Here is a 16,235-nt window from a genome sequence, read left to right as displayed (position 1 = left end):
CTGTTAGAAATAAAGGGAGGCTTGACTTTAACCTTTGTTTTGTATTCAGATTCTCGCGTGCACGGCTGTTTTCATTAGCCATAACCCTGTTATTGGCCAAGGGGTCAGGAGTTGCTACTGGTGTCTGAAGGGATTTATTATAGCAGATGGAGGGACACCAATAATTGTCAGCATTGCCTGTGAGGTAGGGAGATCTTGGAGGTGAGCTTTGAGTGTGTAGACTTTCATTTGTCTCTGATATGAACAATAAAGCTAGTTATTTAAGCCTCAGTGACAGGACAGAGCTTTGCCCCACCTTGCTCCAGATGTGCTTAGTTTAAGCATCCATCACCTGTTACTGCTTTGCAAGTGCAAGTGATGGCAGCGCCTAGGGAGTGCCACGTGCCCACTTTGTACTACTCTCCTTACTCTCATTCAATTGCCTGTGGTCTAAAAGTGCCCATCAAACCTTAATGTTCTTACTATTCATCTGGGGATCTTGGGTGGGGCCTGAGATCTGCATTTAACAAGTTCTCAGTCATGATGATGCTACTGGTCTGTGGACTTTGTTTTTTTGTAGTAAAGGTTTAGAATCCATTCATCATTTGGAAGACTGCTGAACCACACCTAGTCGGCCTCATATGACTCCTAAAAACCCTTTAAGATAGATAGATATGATGTCTGCGTTACAGATAGGCAACAGGCTCAGAAAGGTGAAGGGATGCCACACAAAATAAAGTGAATGGTAGAACCAAGCTTCTACACCATTCTTTCTCAAGCTCTAAAAAAATAAAACCCTACTTGCCTAATGACATAAGCCACGTGCTTTATTATCTTGATGATTAATAAAGGTGATATTTTGGAGGTAACCCCCCCAAAAAAAACAAAACAAAACACACACACCCATTCAAACATCACCTCTGGTCCAATCCTTTATCAGTGGCTTCTCAAGCTAAGCATGCACCAGAATCACCTGGAAAGCTTGTTAAAATGTTGCTGGGTCCAACCACGTTGTTTCTGATTCAGTTAGTCTAGGGTGGAGCCCAAGAATATCTTTCTAATGAGTTTCTAAATGATATTGATGCTTCCGGTCCAGGAACTACACTTGTACTGCTCTTGGGAAGACAGGGAAAGGTGGTAGATTAATCTCCCTTACTTAGCACTACTGTTATTTTTAAAAGTAGAGGGTAAGCTATGATTTAGTGAAGTGTTTCCTTGAACAGCTAGTTTCCTGTTTTCTCAAAAGTTAGTGCTGTATCTACCTGCATAGGAATGCTTGAAATCCCCACATCCAGGCCACACTCCCGGCCAATTAAGTCAACACCTTTAGGAATGACTTACAAATCAGTACTTTTAAAGCTACTCCGAGGATCCCAATGCTCAGCCAAAGTGAGAACTACTGAAAACTCCCAACCGATGTGCAGTGAAGAGGCCATAGGTGTGCTGGAGCCTTAGGCCAGGCAGGAACGGAGCACACTACCAGCCCCTGGCTGATGGCCTCCCCACTTACCCTCGTGTGCCCTTCAAATACTGGGACTATATTAAAGGCAGCATCCCTGACTGTGGGAAACAGTTCACCTGTTTTGATGAGATGATGTTATCCCTATATAACCTCTACCTTTGGCCAGTAGTTAGATCAAAATATATTTCAGCCATGTTTGACAGCATGTCAGCTTTTAAGATTAAAGACCAGTTACCTGACTGTTGAAATAAACCTCATTATCAGCAAAGCTGAGCTTCATTATCTAGGTGAAGGGCGTATAATTAGAACCATATATTGAATGTGATGCTCACCCTGAGAGGGGGAAAAACCTTTACAAGCAGAGAATTAGATTATAAAAAAAATTCCTCTTTAATCAAGACTTTTAACATGAAATAGAGTTCTTGAATAAAATGGAAAGTTTCCAATACATTGAAACACAAATCCCCATACATACACCTGGCAGGAAAACAAAACAAAACAGCAAATTTACACAATCCCTGTTACAGCCATGGTCTCATTCTCAGATGCTTCCTCCATCTGCCACGTGTGTTCTGCTGGACATAGAACTCATCATGGCTTCAGGGGTCACACAGCTGAGGCTGCAGTCCACAGAGCACTCCTCGGCTGGCAGTGCTGCTGGTGGCTCTGCTCTGCTTAAGAAGCAAAGCAGTCACCAGCACATTTCAAACAGTGTATTTTAAACATCCTTTAAATAGCAAAGTGAGAAACAAGAAGGCACCATGTTATCAGAAAGCTGTTAGCAAGTGAGGAAGGCTGAGTAAAGCTAGAGGCTGGAAAGTGGTTCCCCAGCTTCATTACTTTGGCTTCTTGGGCAGCGGCCTCCGGAACAGCAAGATGTGAGGTTCTGAAAGAGTGAGTGAAATCTAAGAGACAAACGAACACCATTCTACGCGCAATCTATAGGGTACCCCACTCCCATTTCCCAGCTATCCCCCACTCGGACCTTGATAAGTAAATTAAGGTTTATTTAAGCATATGGCTTTAGAAGCAGACCCATAAACCTGGCCTGTCTGCCAAGTTTAGATTTGTTAATATCAGGTTTTTTTGCTATGTTTGTGAAGCCCCAGGGTGTCCTTTATTAGTTTTGCTTGACAGCTTGGTGTCTGGTGTCTTATCAGGAAATATACTTTCCTTGGCTTATTTGAAACACATCCAAGAATTCTTTCTGATGGACAATGAAGTAGGGACCATAATCTCTCCCAGAGTATTATGTGGCCTTAGAAAGAGAGTGAATTAGACACTAACGGTTTTTCAGTAACAGCTGGTCTCTGAACTTCCCATATATTTCACTCTATTTTTGGTCCAGTTTTTCTAGATGACGGGTGGGGTAAGAAACCGGCGAACCACCCCCACCTTCCCCTTGTTTCGTTGGGTTATGTGACCATCATTTCCTCAGTGAAACAGCCCTCCATGGTTCTTTCAGCCATTGCACTGACCTGGTTCATGGATCATATAATGGACCCATCCCTGACTCTGCTGAACACCGAGATTCCTCCATTCAGATTCAGACATCAAATGGGTTTTAGGGACCAGCTTGGCTATGTCCTTGGGCAACATGACATGCCTGTAAATAGAAACATGGGAAGGTAGGAAATTTGTCAGTACTGGGTACAGTCTGTTAGGCAAGTGCCTGCATACAAAGCCAAGAGACAAAAGAAAAGAGAAACCAGTTTCTGATGGCAGGGAGTTAATCTTATTGTGGGATACAGGCAGCTAGAAATAAAGGCCAACTTATGTGAATGCTCACAAAAGTATATTTAAAAGTACTAATTAATAACTCAAGTGAACGAGCACCTAAATTTCAGGCGCTGTTGATACACTGCCTTCCTGGAGCTCAGTCTTCTAGTTGATGATTCTAAAACAATACAATGGGGGCCCCACAGTACACAGGGTACTAATAATTAAGGCGGTTTTGAACAGGATTGGTACGGAAGAGAAGTGATTCTTGTGAAGAAGAAAGGCCTAATATGTAGTGCTACGTGGAAGAGCCAGCACAAAGGATGAAATAATGTCAATGCCGAAGCCTTTAAAGTCTATTCTTCATTTCATTTTCCTAACTCTGAAGGGTTGTGCCATGAGACTTCTTTTGGGAAACTTCATGCTTTCCTAACCAAGGATAAGTCTCTTTTCATGGCCAAGAAATTATTACTCTAACTTGAATTGGGCTAACCCAGATAGACTTTATCATGCTAAATGAAAATGTACTAGTAACAGATTTTTTCCCTAAAGAATCTGTTCTAGTCTAACTGTCTGAAAATAGCTAACAGTCTAACAAGCCCCTGGCACAAAGACTAGCTTCAATAACTGATTAGACAAAAAACAAAACCCCAAACCAAAAACCCCACCAAAACACCAAAGCTTTTCTCTTAACCCTAAATACCACTGCCAAGCTTACACCTTCAAGGGTGGGCCTGGTGACCTCTCCTCCCTGGCCCTGCCATGTGTTACTAGCACAGTTTCAGTTAGCTCAGTTCAGGTGCAGAAGAAAACAGCTGAGGAAAAGGAAGTTAACTGGGTCCAGCATGGCCTGGGCCTTTTCCCACGGGCCTGGCATCAAGATGATTAATGTATTTATTTGTCAGCACGGGCGGAGCTCTCCAGCCAGAGGGTCCAGAGCCCCATGCTAGACTGGAGAAGAAACACAAGCAAGTTTCCATTTTACGGTCGTCAATTGAGAAGACAAGGTACACACCAGAAGGTGTTAAGTATCACACTCAATACAATTAGTGGAATGCCAACATTTGTAGAACCCCTTCCGATTTCCTACTCTAGAACTGTGAATTTAGGGTGTATCCAATGCAGACCCTGTAGGGGTTCCTTTCCTCACCGTCCATGGCAAGTCGTATGTGCTCCCATCACAATCCCTACGTATCAATATCACACCAATTACCACCTTCTTCCTGACGTCTGTATTCCCACAGATTATTTTAGGTTTGCTGGAAGCAGAAACCATGCTCACCCTTGTACTTTAGTAGAATCTATAAACACTCCACGATTGTTTCCTAGACGAATCCCCTTCAAATATTTGAAGGGTATCGACTGGGTCCATGTTAAGCCTTTTCTCAATGTTCCTGGCTAGTTTTACTACATCCCAGGTCCTCGAAGGCCCCCTCCTAATCCAAGCCGGACAACCACGCCCCTTTTTCATGAATTAATGAGGGACACTCGCTCGGTAACTCCCCGGGCATTGAAGACGCGAGGGAAATTCGAGCTCCGCCTTTGCCCCTGTTTCCCAGTGGGTTCCGTGTTTTATGGTGTTGCCGTGATACAAGCAGTCTTAAAAAGGCAAGTTCAACGTGCTCAATGCGGTTGAGAATGATCCAGAACCCCAAGGGGCGAAGGTGGTCTGCAGGCTAACACTCACCACGCCCACCTACACCCCCCGCAAGAGGGCTTACACGGAATTCCGTGCTGTTATGTACTTTTACACGCGTCGCTTACCCTTCGCGCATGCGCTTTACGCTCTCAACCACCCCCACCCCGTCCCGTTAACCTGCTGCGCACGCGCCCATTCTGCCTCTTCAGTCCTAGTTACTAACTCCTCGTGCCCTCACTTGTCAAAGCTCACCCCCTCGTTACGGCCCCCACGCCGGCACTAACCGGTACTCGAACTCCTCATCGTCGTATTTGTCCGAATAGTAAATCTGTTTGTGCGACATGATCGCTCTGCCTGAGATCGTCAGCCCCGCGCCGCCAACCTCCAAACAACTCCCAGCAGCACGCGCTCCCACCCACTTTGGCCTCACTTTCAAACACGCCGCCTGCACTTCCTATTGGTCCCTTCGATGTAAGGCGGGACAACTCCATCTCCAAGCCTCCTATTGGCTTACATTTGCTTCTCGTCGAGTCCTGATTGGAGCGCACTTGTTACGTTTCTCAAGGACGAGCTTAGGTAAAAAATAGGCCTCTTATTGGCTAGAACTGCTTCTGTGAGCGTTCCCGCACTGCCATTGGCTGATCCCGGAAAGTGGGACGGGTGAAGGAGGGACGGTGGGGTAGAGGGTCAGGGGTTAGCGAGGCCGGAAGTGAGTGCAATAAAGTTTCTCCAGGGAGGCCTTCCCGAGGAGAAAGTTGGAGCAGCGACCCAAGGAGGCACTGGCGTGATCCAGAACCAAATCATCCCGCGGCGCGGTGCGGAGACTCCATGAGGCCCTGGTGAGTGGGAACTTTTTTTCCTCCTTAGGTGACCCACTCCTCCACCCCGGAACCCCTCTCCCGGGACCCTACTTCCGGTCTTCATTCATAAGCCCCGCCCCCTAAGACCCCCTCCCCGGAAGTCCCACCTCCCAGCCTCGGGGGGCTTTTTATCCCTGAACCCTGTCTGGTTTTCTACTTATTGTCCCCGACCCACCCTGTCGCCCAGCTTTCCTGGAAGTCCCACCCCTAGACGTGCTTTCCAGCCCCACTCCACGAAACTCCACGTTAGTCCTTCCGATTCCCCGAAACTCCGCCTCAGCGCGACGGTTCCCTGCTGGCTCACAGCTGCCCACCAAAAAGCCTCTCTCCCGAAAGGGCAGAACCCTGCCCAAAGCACCACAGTCTTCGAATTGGCGGAACCACGCCTTCCTAGAGGCTCGGCCCTTCTAGGAGCCCCGCCCCTTCCTTAGTCCACGTCGGATCGATCGCCAAAGAGCCTGGCCTCCTAGAAGTCTCCAAAGCACGGGCCGTAGGACTGCCCTCCCTCGGGAGATTTATCCTTGTGGAACCCAGGTCTTCACCTCAGAAGCTTTGCCTTCAACCCCAGAAACTCCATCTGCTCATGTTTCCCTGTTCCTTTTCTCTCTCGGGCTTTGGGCTCAGTTTTCCTCCCACCCACCAGGTGGGAAGTCAGAGTTAACACCTCTGGGTCTGAGGAGTGTGCGTAGAGACAGCCCTTTTCCTTTCCAGAACCCCCTTCCAAGGGTGGCTCCCCGAAGGGGGCTGGGCTTGGGGTTTGGCAGGAGCGGGGGAGGGAGGCTTGCTCAGACCTCTGGCCCCGCTCCCTGAGTTTCCCTCCCCAGGACCCACCCATCCCAGGACCAGCTGTTCTGTCTCATACCTGTTCCAGGGGGTTTGGGTAGGGCACTGATTTGACTGTGAAAGGAGAGAACGTTTTCCACCATCAGAAAACGGTGTCTTGGGGGGGGGGGGGTGTAGGGAGCAGTGACCTTTTTGCTGTTTGATTTTTTTTTTTAAGGGTTCTGCTCAGCCTCCACCACTGCTCTGGCTCTGACCCTCCCCCTAACCAGAGTTCTTGTCTGGGCATTCCTTCTGGTCCCGCTTGCCCAGCCTTCCTTTCTGGAAACATTCCTGAGGCTTTCCACATTTCCTGCTACTTCCCGCTCTTGCCTCCTCCTCCTCCCCGCTGGGCTGGGAAGGCGCATGCCGCTTCTCCCCACACCCAGTCGCCCGCCCGTGGACAATCTCCTTGCTTTCTATGCAGAAGGAGCCCCACCTCCTCGTACTTTGCCCCCAGATGCCCACACCTGTTGGTCACTCCCTGCCTGTGGGTGCTGCAGGCTTCTGCAGGATGCCCGTCTCTAAAGATGAAGACACCCCGGTGTGTGTTTGCGTGTGTGAGGTGGTGGCAGAACCCTTTCCTCGTGCTCTGGATGCCCGGGCGCTGAGCCTCGGGAAGCAGACGGAGAGGATCCCTCTTCCGGAGTGGGGGATGCCACGACAGCTCTCCTCTGCTGAGGGCCGGGGGAGGTGACCGAGCTTAGCACATCACATGGTTATTTGCATACTTTTATCTGCTGAAGTAATTTAAGGATAGGTAATTCCGAGGTGAGCTCAGGGGGTATATGTATTTTACTACTTCCTCTTGGGTCACTTTCCAACTTCCTCTATGGCCCCCTCACGCAGAGCTGTGGCAGGAAGCTGTGGGTGGGAAGCGTGGGTTTGGGATGGGTTCCCCGTGTCCAGCCTCGGCCCGTCTTCTCTTGGCACTCCTTTCTCCTGTACTTGGCATAGTTTGTCTCCTGCCCCCCTGTCCCTTCATCGTCTCCGTGTCACGCTCCCACCTCCTCCAGCCAGACTGTGCCCTGGGTATGAGAGGAACTGTGTCCCCTGGTGGACACATGGGCCCTCACCAGTCATCCCCGCAAATGGAGGGGGAGCTGACCTTGGAGTCAGTGCCCTGCCCCCCTTTCTACCCTGGACAGCTGGCTTTGCTAACCAGGCCTGTGGAAAGGGGGCAGGACAGTGCTTGTCTGTGGGCTACTGTTCCTGGCATCGTAGGTACCACCAGCCCGCCCTCGGCTCCAGCTCCTCTCCCGGTGCCTCACCAGCTGTGCCCTTCCTCTTGGCCCTTCTCCTTATCCTCTGGGACCACTTTCTTCCTTTCCCCATTTCTTTTTTCTTTTTAAAAAATTTATTGATTTAGAGAGAGAAAGGGAGGAAAGGAGGGGGGGCGGAAAGAGAGAGAGAGAGAGAGCATCGTGTTTTTTTGTTCCACTATTTATGCATTCGTTGGTTGCTGCTTGTATGTGTCCTGACCAAAACCTTGGTGTATTGGGACGATGCGCTAACCAACTCAGCTACCCAGCGGGCTCCTCTTCCCATTTCATCACATTTTTATTGATTTTAGAGAAGAAGGGAGGGAGAGAGAAAAACGTCGATGTTAGAGAGAAACATTGACCGGTCGTCTCCTGTATGTGCCCGGCCTGGGTCTGTGCCCTGACTGGGATGATGCTCCAACCAACATATCCACCCAGCCAGGGCTCCTCTCCCCGTTTCTTTACTCCTGTTCACAGCTGTCTAGCAGAGGGTGCTAATGGCCCAGGCTCCCTGGGGCTACCACCCACTGTGTGATGGGGGTGGGGGTGGGGGTTTGTGTTCCATCTAACAGGAAGGGAAATGCTGAGCTCTGGGATCGCCTCCCTTTTCCAACCCAGCTGCCTCTGTTTCCTCCCTCATTCCCCCCCTACCCTCCCTCAGCTTCCTGCTCCCTCTGGCCTGCCCTTGTCCGGTTTGGACTGAGCCAGACCTCCTCTTCTTCCCCTCCTTTCCTTCTCCCCCTTCCCTCCCACCCCCACTTTACTCTTCCCCAGATACTAGTTGTTTGTGTGGGGGTGGGGTGGGGGAGGGCGAGGGTGGCTCGGCCTCTGCACGAGTTCTGGATGGGGGCCGTGGTGGGGGCTCTGCCCCTCCGAGCCTGTGAGTCAGCACTGTCTTCGGGATTGGCCTCTCCCCTTAGTCCCCGCCCTTGGGGAGGAGCCTGGGAGCTCTCGGTCCAGCCTGCTCCTCTCTCAGCCAGAGAAGAGGCTCCACGCTGGGCGGGGATGGGGCTTGAGACTGTTTGTGTCTGAACTGGGGGAGCCAGAGGCATTGGAGCCACTGTCCCTCTTCCTTCCCAGGACCCTTGAGATCCCGGGGCCATAAAGGGCCACTCAGGCTAAGGGCCTGGGGATGCCCCCTGCCTGGCCCCCTTGCCCTGACTGGCAGGGGGGCCAGGCTGGGCTGCAGCCTCCCTCTCACTCCAGCCATGGATCTCCTGCCCCCCAAGCCCAAGTACAACCCACTCCGGAATGAGTCTCTGTCATCGCTGGAGGAGGGGGCCTCAGGGTCCAGCCCACCGGAGGAGCTGCCGTCCCCATCAGCCTCTTCCCTGGGGCCCATCCTGCCACCTCAGGCTGGGGACGATAGTCCCACTACCCTGTGCTCCTTCTTCCCCCGGATGAGCAACCTGAAGCTGGCCAACCCGGCTGGGGCACGCCCGGGGCCCAAGGGGGAGCCAGGCAGGGTGGCCGAGGATGGGGAGGGGATCGCCGGGGCAGCCGTGCCAGACTCAGGCCCCCTGCCCCTCCTCCAGGACATGAACAAGCTGAGTGGAGGCGGCGGGCGCAGGACTCGGGTGGAAGGGGGCCAGCTGGGGGGCGAGGAGTGGACCCGCCACGGGAGCTTTGTCAATAAGCCCACACGGGGCTGGCTGCATCCTAACGACAAAGTCATGGGACCCGGGGTTTCCTACTTGGTTCGGGTGAGTGAACGTCCTCCCTCCCAGGCCTCTCCAGCTCCTCTGCCCCCTCTAGCTTTGCTGGAATCTCTCTCTTCCTGCTCTTCCCCAGCAACTCGCTTGGTTTCAGCGTCCTTTTTCCTAAACCTGTCTTGCTCTTCCTCTGATTCTGCAGCCCCTTCCAGCTCCGCCTGGGTCCCCCTTCCTTCTGGTGGCACCCCCCACCCCACCCCCACCCGCACCCCCTGCCATGCCTAGCACAATGCCCAGCCCCTGGGAGGCCCTTAGTAAGTGTTGGAATGAGTGGCTCTTGATTGTTCCCTCCAGTCTCCTCCCCCTTTTCTAGAGATGTCACTTCATCCCACCCAGCGCCCATCACTCCCAGTTCTCTCCCCAGCGGTGTGAGGTCCTCCCAGCTTGCCCTTTCCTCCTCTGCTCGTTCCCTGTTGTCTTGCATGGTGTGGGCTGTGGCAGAACGTATTCATCTTTACTTCCCTTAGGGACCCCGTAGAGAAAAATCCTAGGGCCCTTTGGGAAGGGGATGGGGGCGGCTGACTGATAACCCTCCCGTTCCTCCCCTCAGTACATGGGCTGTGTGGAGGTCCTGCAATCCATGCGTGCCCTGGACTTCAACACCCGGACTCAGGTCACCAGGTCAGTGGGGAGGGGGCAGGATGTGGGCCTCCTGGGGCTGGTGCGGGGAGGTGGGCGTGGGTCCCTGGCTGATGGTTTATCTTTGGGTGGTAAAGGGGATTGAGAGAAAAGTTAGGGGAATGAGTCCACGTCTGAATGAAAAGAGGCAACTCTGGCCTGGATCCTTCTTACTCATCCAGCCTTGGGAGTTGTGGGAGGAGGTGGCAGGGGCAGCTGGCAGCTGGGGCTCGGGTAGAAAATGGGGGTAGATGAAAGGTTGCTGCTGCCTTTGGGAAGGGAATGGGACATTGGGTGGCTGGAAGGGGGTGGGGCCAGCCTATCGAGGCCCTAACCCAATCAGCCAGGAAGCGGCCTCTCAGTGTCATCAAATATTAAAGGCCCTTAATTCAATCCACCATGACAAAGAGCCTGGAGTGCCCCTGGAGTCTGGTCTGGCCCTCCCCTCCCCCTCCCCCTCCCCGGCCCCATGGCAGCCCCAGCCGAGGGAGAGGCCGGCTCCGGGTCTGAGCACCCCTCTTTCCCCAGGGAGGCCATCAGTCTGGTGTGTGAGGCTGTGCCAGGTGCTAAGGGGGCTTCGAGAAGGAGAAAGGTACGAGGGGTCAAGGGGGTGAGGGATGCTTCTGGGAGCTGTGGAGGGGCAGGGTGACGGCAAGGATGGGACCTGCGGGGAGAAAGCCGAAAGGCAGGAGTGTGGGGGTTTCTGGGGGTTGGGAATCCCTGTCTTCTGAGACCCTTGGGTACTTCCTTAGCCCTGTAGCCGCCCACTCAGTTCCATTCTGGGGAGGAGTAACCTGAAATTTGCTGGAATGCCAATCACTCTCACCGTCTCCACCAGCAGCCTCAACCTCATGGCCGCAGACTGCAAACAGGTTGGTGGGGCTGGGCAGAGGGACCAGAGACGCTGATGGGAGGGCTGAGTGGGGGCCTGGCTGTGAGGGTGAGAAAGGAGGAGAGAAGGCTTGGGAGCAGCAGGACAGTCGGGAAGGAGGTGATTAGGAGGACACAGGGCAAGAAGTCAAAAGGATGAGAATGAGTCTCCGAGGTTCTGGGCCAGGGGTGGGGGGCGCTCAGGTGAGCCCCGAGGCTGCCTGACACCTCATTCCCTTCCTTCTCCATCCCCTGCCCTAACCCTCAGATCATCGCCAACCATCACATGCAGTCTATCTCATTTGCGTCCGGCGGGGACCCGGTGAGTTGGGGAGCAGAGCAACAGTGGTGGGAGAAGAGGAAGGGACAGGGATTGGGAAGGTACTGGCCAGAGAAACGGGCATGCTAGATGGAGGCGATATCTGAAAAGGACTGGTATCTAGGGGCCAGGAGTGGGGTGGGGCTGTCAGATTTAGCTAACTGGCCTCTTCTGCCACTCTCTCCACTCCAGGACACAGCTGAGTATGTCGCCTATGTTGCCAAAGACCCGGTGAATCAGAGAGGTGAGGCATGGTGGGGAGCACTGGGTGGGGCCAGCTCTTATGAGGCAGGTGAGCAGGATCAGGGGGAGCTAAGCCAGGGCTCCAGAGGAGGAGGAGGAGGAGGAGGAGGAGGAGGAAGGCTCTTGTCTGCACCTCCTCCCAGCAACCCCTCCTCAGAGCTCACTGACAGTCTCTGCTGTGCCCCCAGCCTGCCACATCCTGGAGTGTCCGGAAGGGCTCGCTCAGGACGTCATCAGCACCATTGGCCAGGCCTTCGAGTTACGATTCAAACAATACCTCAGGAACCCGCCCAAGCTGGTCACCCCCCATGACAGGTGAGCGGGGGAGGAGGGTGCGGCGCCGGCAGCTTTTGGGCCCCAGACCAGGATTGGGAAAGTAGGTCCGCTATTCCCACACTGGAGCTCAGAGTGTGGTTCAGGGAAGGAAATAACCTGTGTGCCCCCCGCTTCCCACTTCCTGCTATTCTTCAGCTTCCTGTGGCTCTCAGCAAAGTCTTTTGAGGCCCTGCCTGCTGCAGGGCCAGCTCTCCCCTCCTTTCCCCCAGGGCTTCGTGTTGTAGCCGGTCCCTGGCTGGATGGGCTTTTCATTGCCAGCAGCCTTGTACCTGGCCTGCCTCTCTTTCTTGCTGTTTCCCCATCCTTAGTTCTTTGTTTTCCTTCCCTAGAAGCCTCTGAAAGTTTGAGTGAGGGAGGGTGGCTCTTTCCTGAGTTCCTCGCCTTTCCTCCGGCCAGCTGGTATTTAGCAGAGGAGATTAAAATATTCTGGAGCACCCGCCCCCCCTTGCTGCTTAGTGTTTCTCCTCCCTCTTAGGAGACAGTGTAATGATCAAAGGCATGAACTTTAAAGTCAAATCTGAATTTGCATCTCAGGTGAACCACCTTTCATTGGGAGACCTTGAGCAAATCTTTTCTCCTCTGACCCTCGTTTTCCTCATCTATAAATGAGGCGTGGCTCAGTGGTTGAGCATCAGCCTATGAACCAAGAGATCACATGCTAGGTTGTGGGCTCTCTCCCTGGTGTGGGCGTGCAGGAGGCAGCCATTCAATGATTCTCTCTTATCATTGATGTTTCTATCTCTCTCTCCCTCTCTGAAGTCAATAAAAGAATATGTTTTTTAAAAACTGGGAAAGGAAATCCTACCTTATAGAGGTGCGATGAGGATGAAATGATCACATAAAACACTCAGCCTAGGGCCTACCTCAAAGGAAGTCCTAATACATGGCCATTGTTTCTTTCCCCTCCCTCCATCCCCCCACCCACATTCCTCACTCCCTCCTGTTCCTCCTCTCAGGATGGCTGGCTTTGATGGCTCAGCTTGGGATGAGGAGGAGGAAGAGCCACCTGATCATCAATACTATAATGACTTCCCGGGGAAGGAACCCCCTCTTGGGGGGGTGGTGGACATGAGGCTTCGGGAAGGAGCCCCCCAGGGGCCTGCTCGACCCACTCTGCCCAGTGCCCAGAACCCCAGCCACCTGGGAGCTACGCTGGTAAGTTGCTTTGATAGAGGTGGGCTGGGCCTGGGATAGGAGTGGCTGGTTAGGGCCTCTGGTTTCACCTTATTTTTGTTCCTTCAGCCTGTGGGGCAGCCTGCAGGGGGAGACCCAGAAGTCCACAAGCAGATGCCACCTCTGCCACCCTGCCCAGGTATGGAAGGGGCTGAGAGAGCCAGAGCCAGGGGTGCAGGAGGCAGGGCTGAGGTCCCTGAAAACCTCCCTTTCCTCAGCAGGCAGAGAGCTCTTTGATGACCCCTCCTATGTCAACATCCAGAACCTGGACAAGGCCCGGCAAGCAGGGGGCGGGGCTGGGCCCCCCAATCTCGCTGTCAATGGCAGTGCGCCCCGAGACCTCTTTGACATGAGTGAGTGCTTCTCCATTCCATATCCTGTCTTTCTACTTGGTTCCTCTTCTGCTCTTTCCTTCCTGGCCTCCCCTCCCTGAGGGTTCTGGTCCTGGACATGTGTTGTGCCAGCTGCCTCTCCTAGTCCTCTCTCTGCACCCCCAGAGCCTTTTGAAGATGCCCTTCGGGTGCCTCCACCTCCCCAGTCAGTGGCCATGGCTGAGCAGCTCCGAGGGGAGCCCTGGTTCCATGGAAAGCTGAACCGGCGGGAGGCCGAGGCCCTGCTGCAGCTCAACGGGGACTTCCTGGTGCGGGAAAGCACGACCACCCCTGGCCAGTACGTGCTCACTGGCCTGCAGAGCGGGCAGCCCAAGCACCTGCTGCTGGTGGACCCTGAGGGTGTGGTGAGTGTGGCAGGGGTATGGGTGGTGGTGCCCTCCTGTGTAGCCCTATTCCTTCCCTTATTACGTCCTAGATTTTCCCCTCGGGGCACCTCTGTGTGGTCCTCCCCGCTCTCAACATGCCTGGCATCCCCCGTCCAGTGGCTGAGGGTTCCTTCTCCTCCACATTCCTGAGCATGAGCTGTGTTCCCTTCAGTCCTGGCCAGTCCTCAAATCTGTAAACTATAAACTATGCCCAGGGGAGTTATAAGGTGCTCATCTCACTTGAGCCCCCCTTTTTTTGACAAATGAGGTAACCATCCTGGAGAGGTTGTGCTCAGTGTCAATGGCTACAGGCGCTAGACACTCCATGTCTCCTCTTACAAGTGGGGCCAGGGGCTCCTTCCCTCCTCGACTTGGGGCTCAGACCAGGGTGCTGCCTGTTTTCTGCTGCTCCCCCGCCCCCCATAACTTGGTCTCTCTTCTACAGCATTCTCGGCCTCCTTTCCACATCCTCTTTCGTGCTGTGTATTCTCCACTGAGACTTGCCGCCTTCCTCCCAGTCACGGGAGCAGTAGCTATCCCTCCTAATTTCTGATGTCCTCTCGGCCTTTTCCCAGTTCATGACCTTCTCTAACTTCTTTTTCTAGAAAAGCCTCAATGATCAGGAGGGACAGCCCTCCCACCCCTGCCATCTTTTTCTCCTCAACCTTCCTGAATATTGCAGCTTCTTCAGGCTCGGGGGCCGAGTTCTTAATTTGACTCTTCACCTGAACGGACTCTCTTCCTTCCCAGGTTCGGACAAAGGATCACCGCTTCGAGAGCGTCAGTCACCTCATCAGTTACCACATGGACAATCACTTGCCCATCATCTCTGCGGGCAGCGAACTGTGTCTACAGCAACCGGTGGAACGGAAATTGTGATCCGTCCCAGGTGCTTGCCGGAAGACTCCCTTCAACCCGCCCACTATCCCCTGACTTCAGGACCTCACTGTGGAGTGTTCTGTGAGCTTGGCCTTGTGTAGGAGCTGTGGGTAGTGTGGACACTGGGTTTAGCATCCAGCTCAGGGAGAGGGTTGGAGTCAGGAGCCTGGGGTAGAATCCTACTTCTCCCCAAACCTCACCAAAGTATTAACCTAGAGTGGCCCCTTCCCAGGGCCTTTCCTGTGCCAACCTGATAGCCCCTTCCTCAGGAAGGTGGGTGCTCAAGGCCTGGGCCGTGTGCCTCGTAATGGAAAATGTCCTGTGATGACAGGCAGTCACCCTTCCAGGAAACGAGCAACAAATCACACCTCCGGTCTGCCCCTGGGCTCAGGGTACTCCAGCCCAACAGCCCTCCCTTCCCAGTGTTTCAACTTTGTGCCTTTGACCATCTCCTAGTTCTGAAGATATTTTATGCAAAGAGTTCTTGGGCCCCTGAGGCCAAGGATAGGGGTGCTGATCCCCTGGCTTCTGGGACCCTGTCCTCTCCTTGCTTAGCATCCCTCCAGTTTAGGTTGGGAGAACAAGCAGGAATGGCAGCTGTTCCCTCTCCCTGGGCATATGCCACCTTTACAGATTGCCTCAGAGCTCCCCTCCCCGCCAGGGGGGAGATGGACCCCTTCTTTGCTCAGTGCCTCCTGGCCGGGGCCTTTGTCCCCAGGGGTTTGTATATACATATTGTTCACCCCACCCCTTCCATGTTGCATGCATGTTATATTCTACAGCCAAAGTGTAGCCCTTCCGTAGCCTCCACGCTGCCTCCCTGTGCTAGGGTGGTGGGGTGATGACAATTTGGGCTCCCGAACTGTTAGCTCTCGGAGGTAGATTTTGTGGAGGCAGGAATGGGCATTGAGACTCAAAAGCAGTAGACAATCCCCAAATACCATCTGTAGATTTGGATCTGCATTTATTTTTTATGCATATATTTTAGGGCTGTAGATTTACTTTCCTAATTTGTTTTCTATGGCTTATTCTTGAGCACAAAAGGTTGGTAACCGATGACATTCATACATCACCTCCTGGACTTTTCAAAGCCCTTTTCCAACTATTGGCATTTCCTCAGCCCAGCCTGTGCGGCATTTGGGGTCGACAGCATTGCCTTTTCTAGGAGACCCAGGTCGGAAGTCCGTGGGGAGCTCTCACCGAGGCTGCCGGCTGCCGGCTGCCGGGACGTTCGGCCGAATGGCCTGATTCAGGGTCGGTGGGTGGGGGGACTTGACGCCTGCAGTTACTGAAGACCTTCTAGGGCGACTCTGGGAGGCCACTCCGACCTAGAAGCCTCCAGCCCGTCCCAAGGGAGAGCTGGCTGTCCGGACCCGCGCCTCCTTTTTGTTGTTTAGCTGTTTTCACCGGCCTCACTTATACCAAAGGGAAGGAATCTTCATTAAAGTCCGTATTTCTTCTACCTCGGTCTCAGTCACTGTCGCTACCTGTAGTTCGCCGGGGGCCCTCCGTGGCGGAGAGTTGGGGCGGCGAGACCCGCCTGGCCTCGCTTGAGCTGGCGATCGCTCAAGCGAGGCCTTGGGGACCC

General features: G+C 53.5%; 2 protein-coding genes across 5 annotated transcripts; one reads left to right on the top strand and one right to left on the bottom strand.

Annotated features, from left to right (window-relative positions):
• Nucleotides 1–1,812: 1,812 nt before the first annotated feature.
• CKS1B (CDC28 protein kinase regulatory subunit 1B) lies at nt 1,813–5,193 on the bottom strand. Its single transcript, XM_070396099.1, has 3 exons — nt 5,084–5,193; nt 2,920–3,047; nt 1,813–2,327 (listed from the first exon to the last, which is right to left on the bottom strand). Exons 1-3 carry the CDS (start codon nt 5,140–5,142, stop codon nt 2,278–2,280), a joined length of 237 nt encoding a protein of 78 aa, XP_070252200.1. The 5' UTR covers nt 5,143–5,193; the 3' UTR covers nt 1,813–2,277.
• A 302-nt stretch (nt 5,194–5,495) lies between these two features.
• SHC1 (SHC adaptor protein 1) lies at nt 5,496–16,109 on the top strand. Of its 4 annotated transcripts, XM_070395779.1 has the most exons (14): nt 5,496–5,638; nt 5,847–6,193; nt 9,276–9,443; nt 10,003–10,073; nt 10,599–10,662; nt 10,823–10,942; nt 11,209–11,262; nt 11,452–11,503; nt 11,691–11,817; nt 12,795–12,993; nt 13,081–13,150; nt 13,230–13,364; nt 13,509–13,747; nt 14,519–16,109. In XM_070395779.1, exons 3-14 carry the CDS (start codon nt 9,279–9,281, stop codon nt 14,645–14,647), a joined length of 1,425 nt encoding a protein of 474 aa, XP_070251880.1. In that variant the 5' UTR covers nt 5,496–5,638; nt 5,847–6,193; nt 9,276–9,278; the 3' UTR covers nt 14,648–16,109. The 4 variants fall into 4 exon arrangements, with proteins under 4 accessions (XP_070251880.1, XP_070251879.1, XP_070251878.1 ...); XM_070395778.1 differs by lacking the exon at nt 5,847–6,193; XM_070395777.1 differs by lacking the exons at nt 5,496–5,638; nt 5,847–6,193 and having other exon boundaries at nt 8,863–9,443; nt 13,233–13,364.
• The last annotated feature ends 126 nt before the right edge of the window (nt 16,110–16,235 follow it).

Source organism: Myotis yumanensis, unplaced genomic scaffold, assembly GCF_028538775.1.
Source record: "Myotis yumanensis isolate MYYU_CA2020_CCGP unplaced genomic scaffold, mMyoYum1.0.hap1 SCAF_17, whole genome shotgun sequence".
NCBI classification, from domain to species: domain Eukaryota; kingdom Metazoa; phylum Chordata; class Mammalia; order Chiroptera; family Vespertilionidae; genus Myotis; species Myotis yumanensis.
This window is presented reverse-complemented; position numbering and strand designations above follow the sequence as displayed.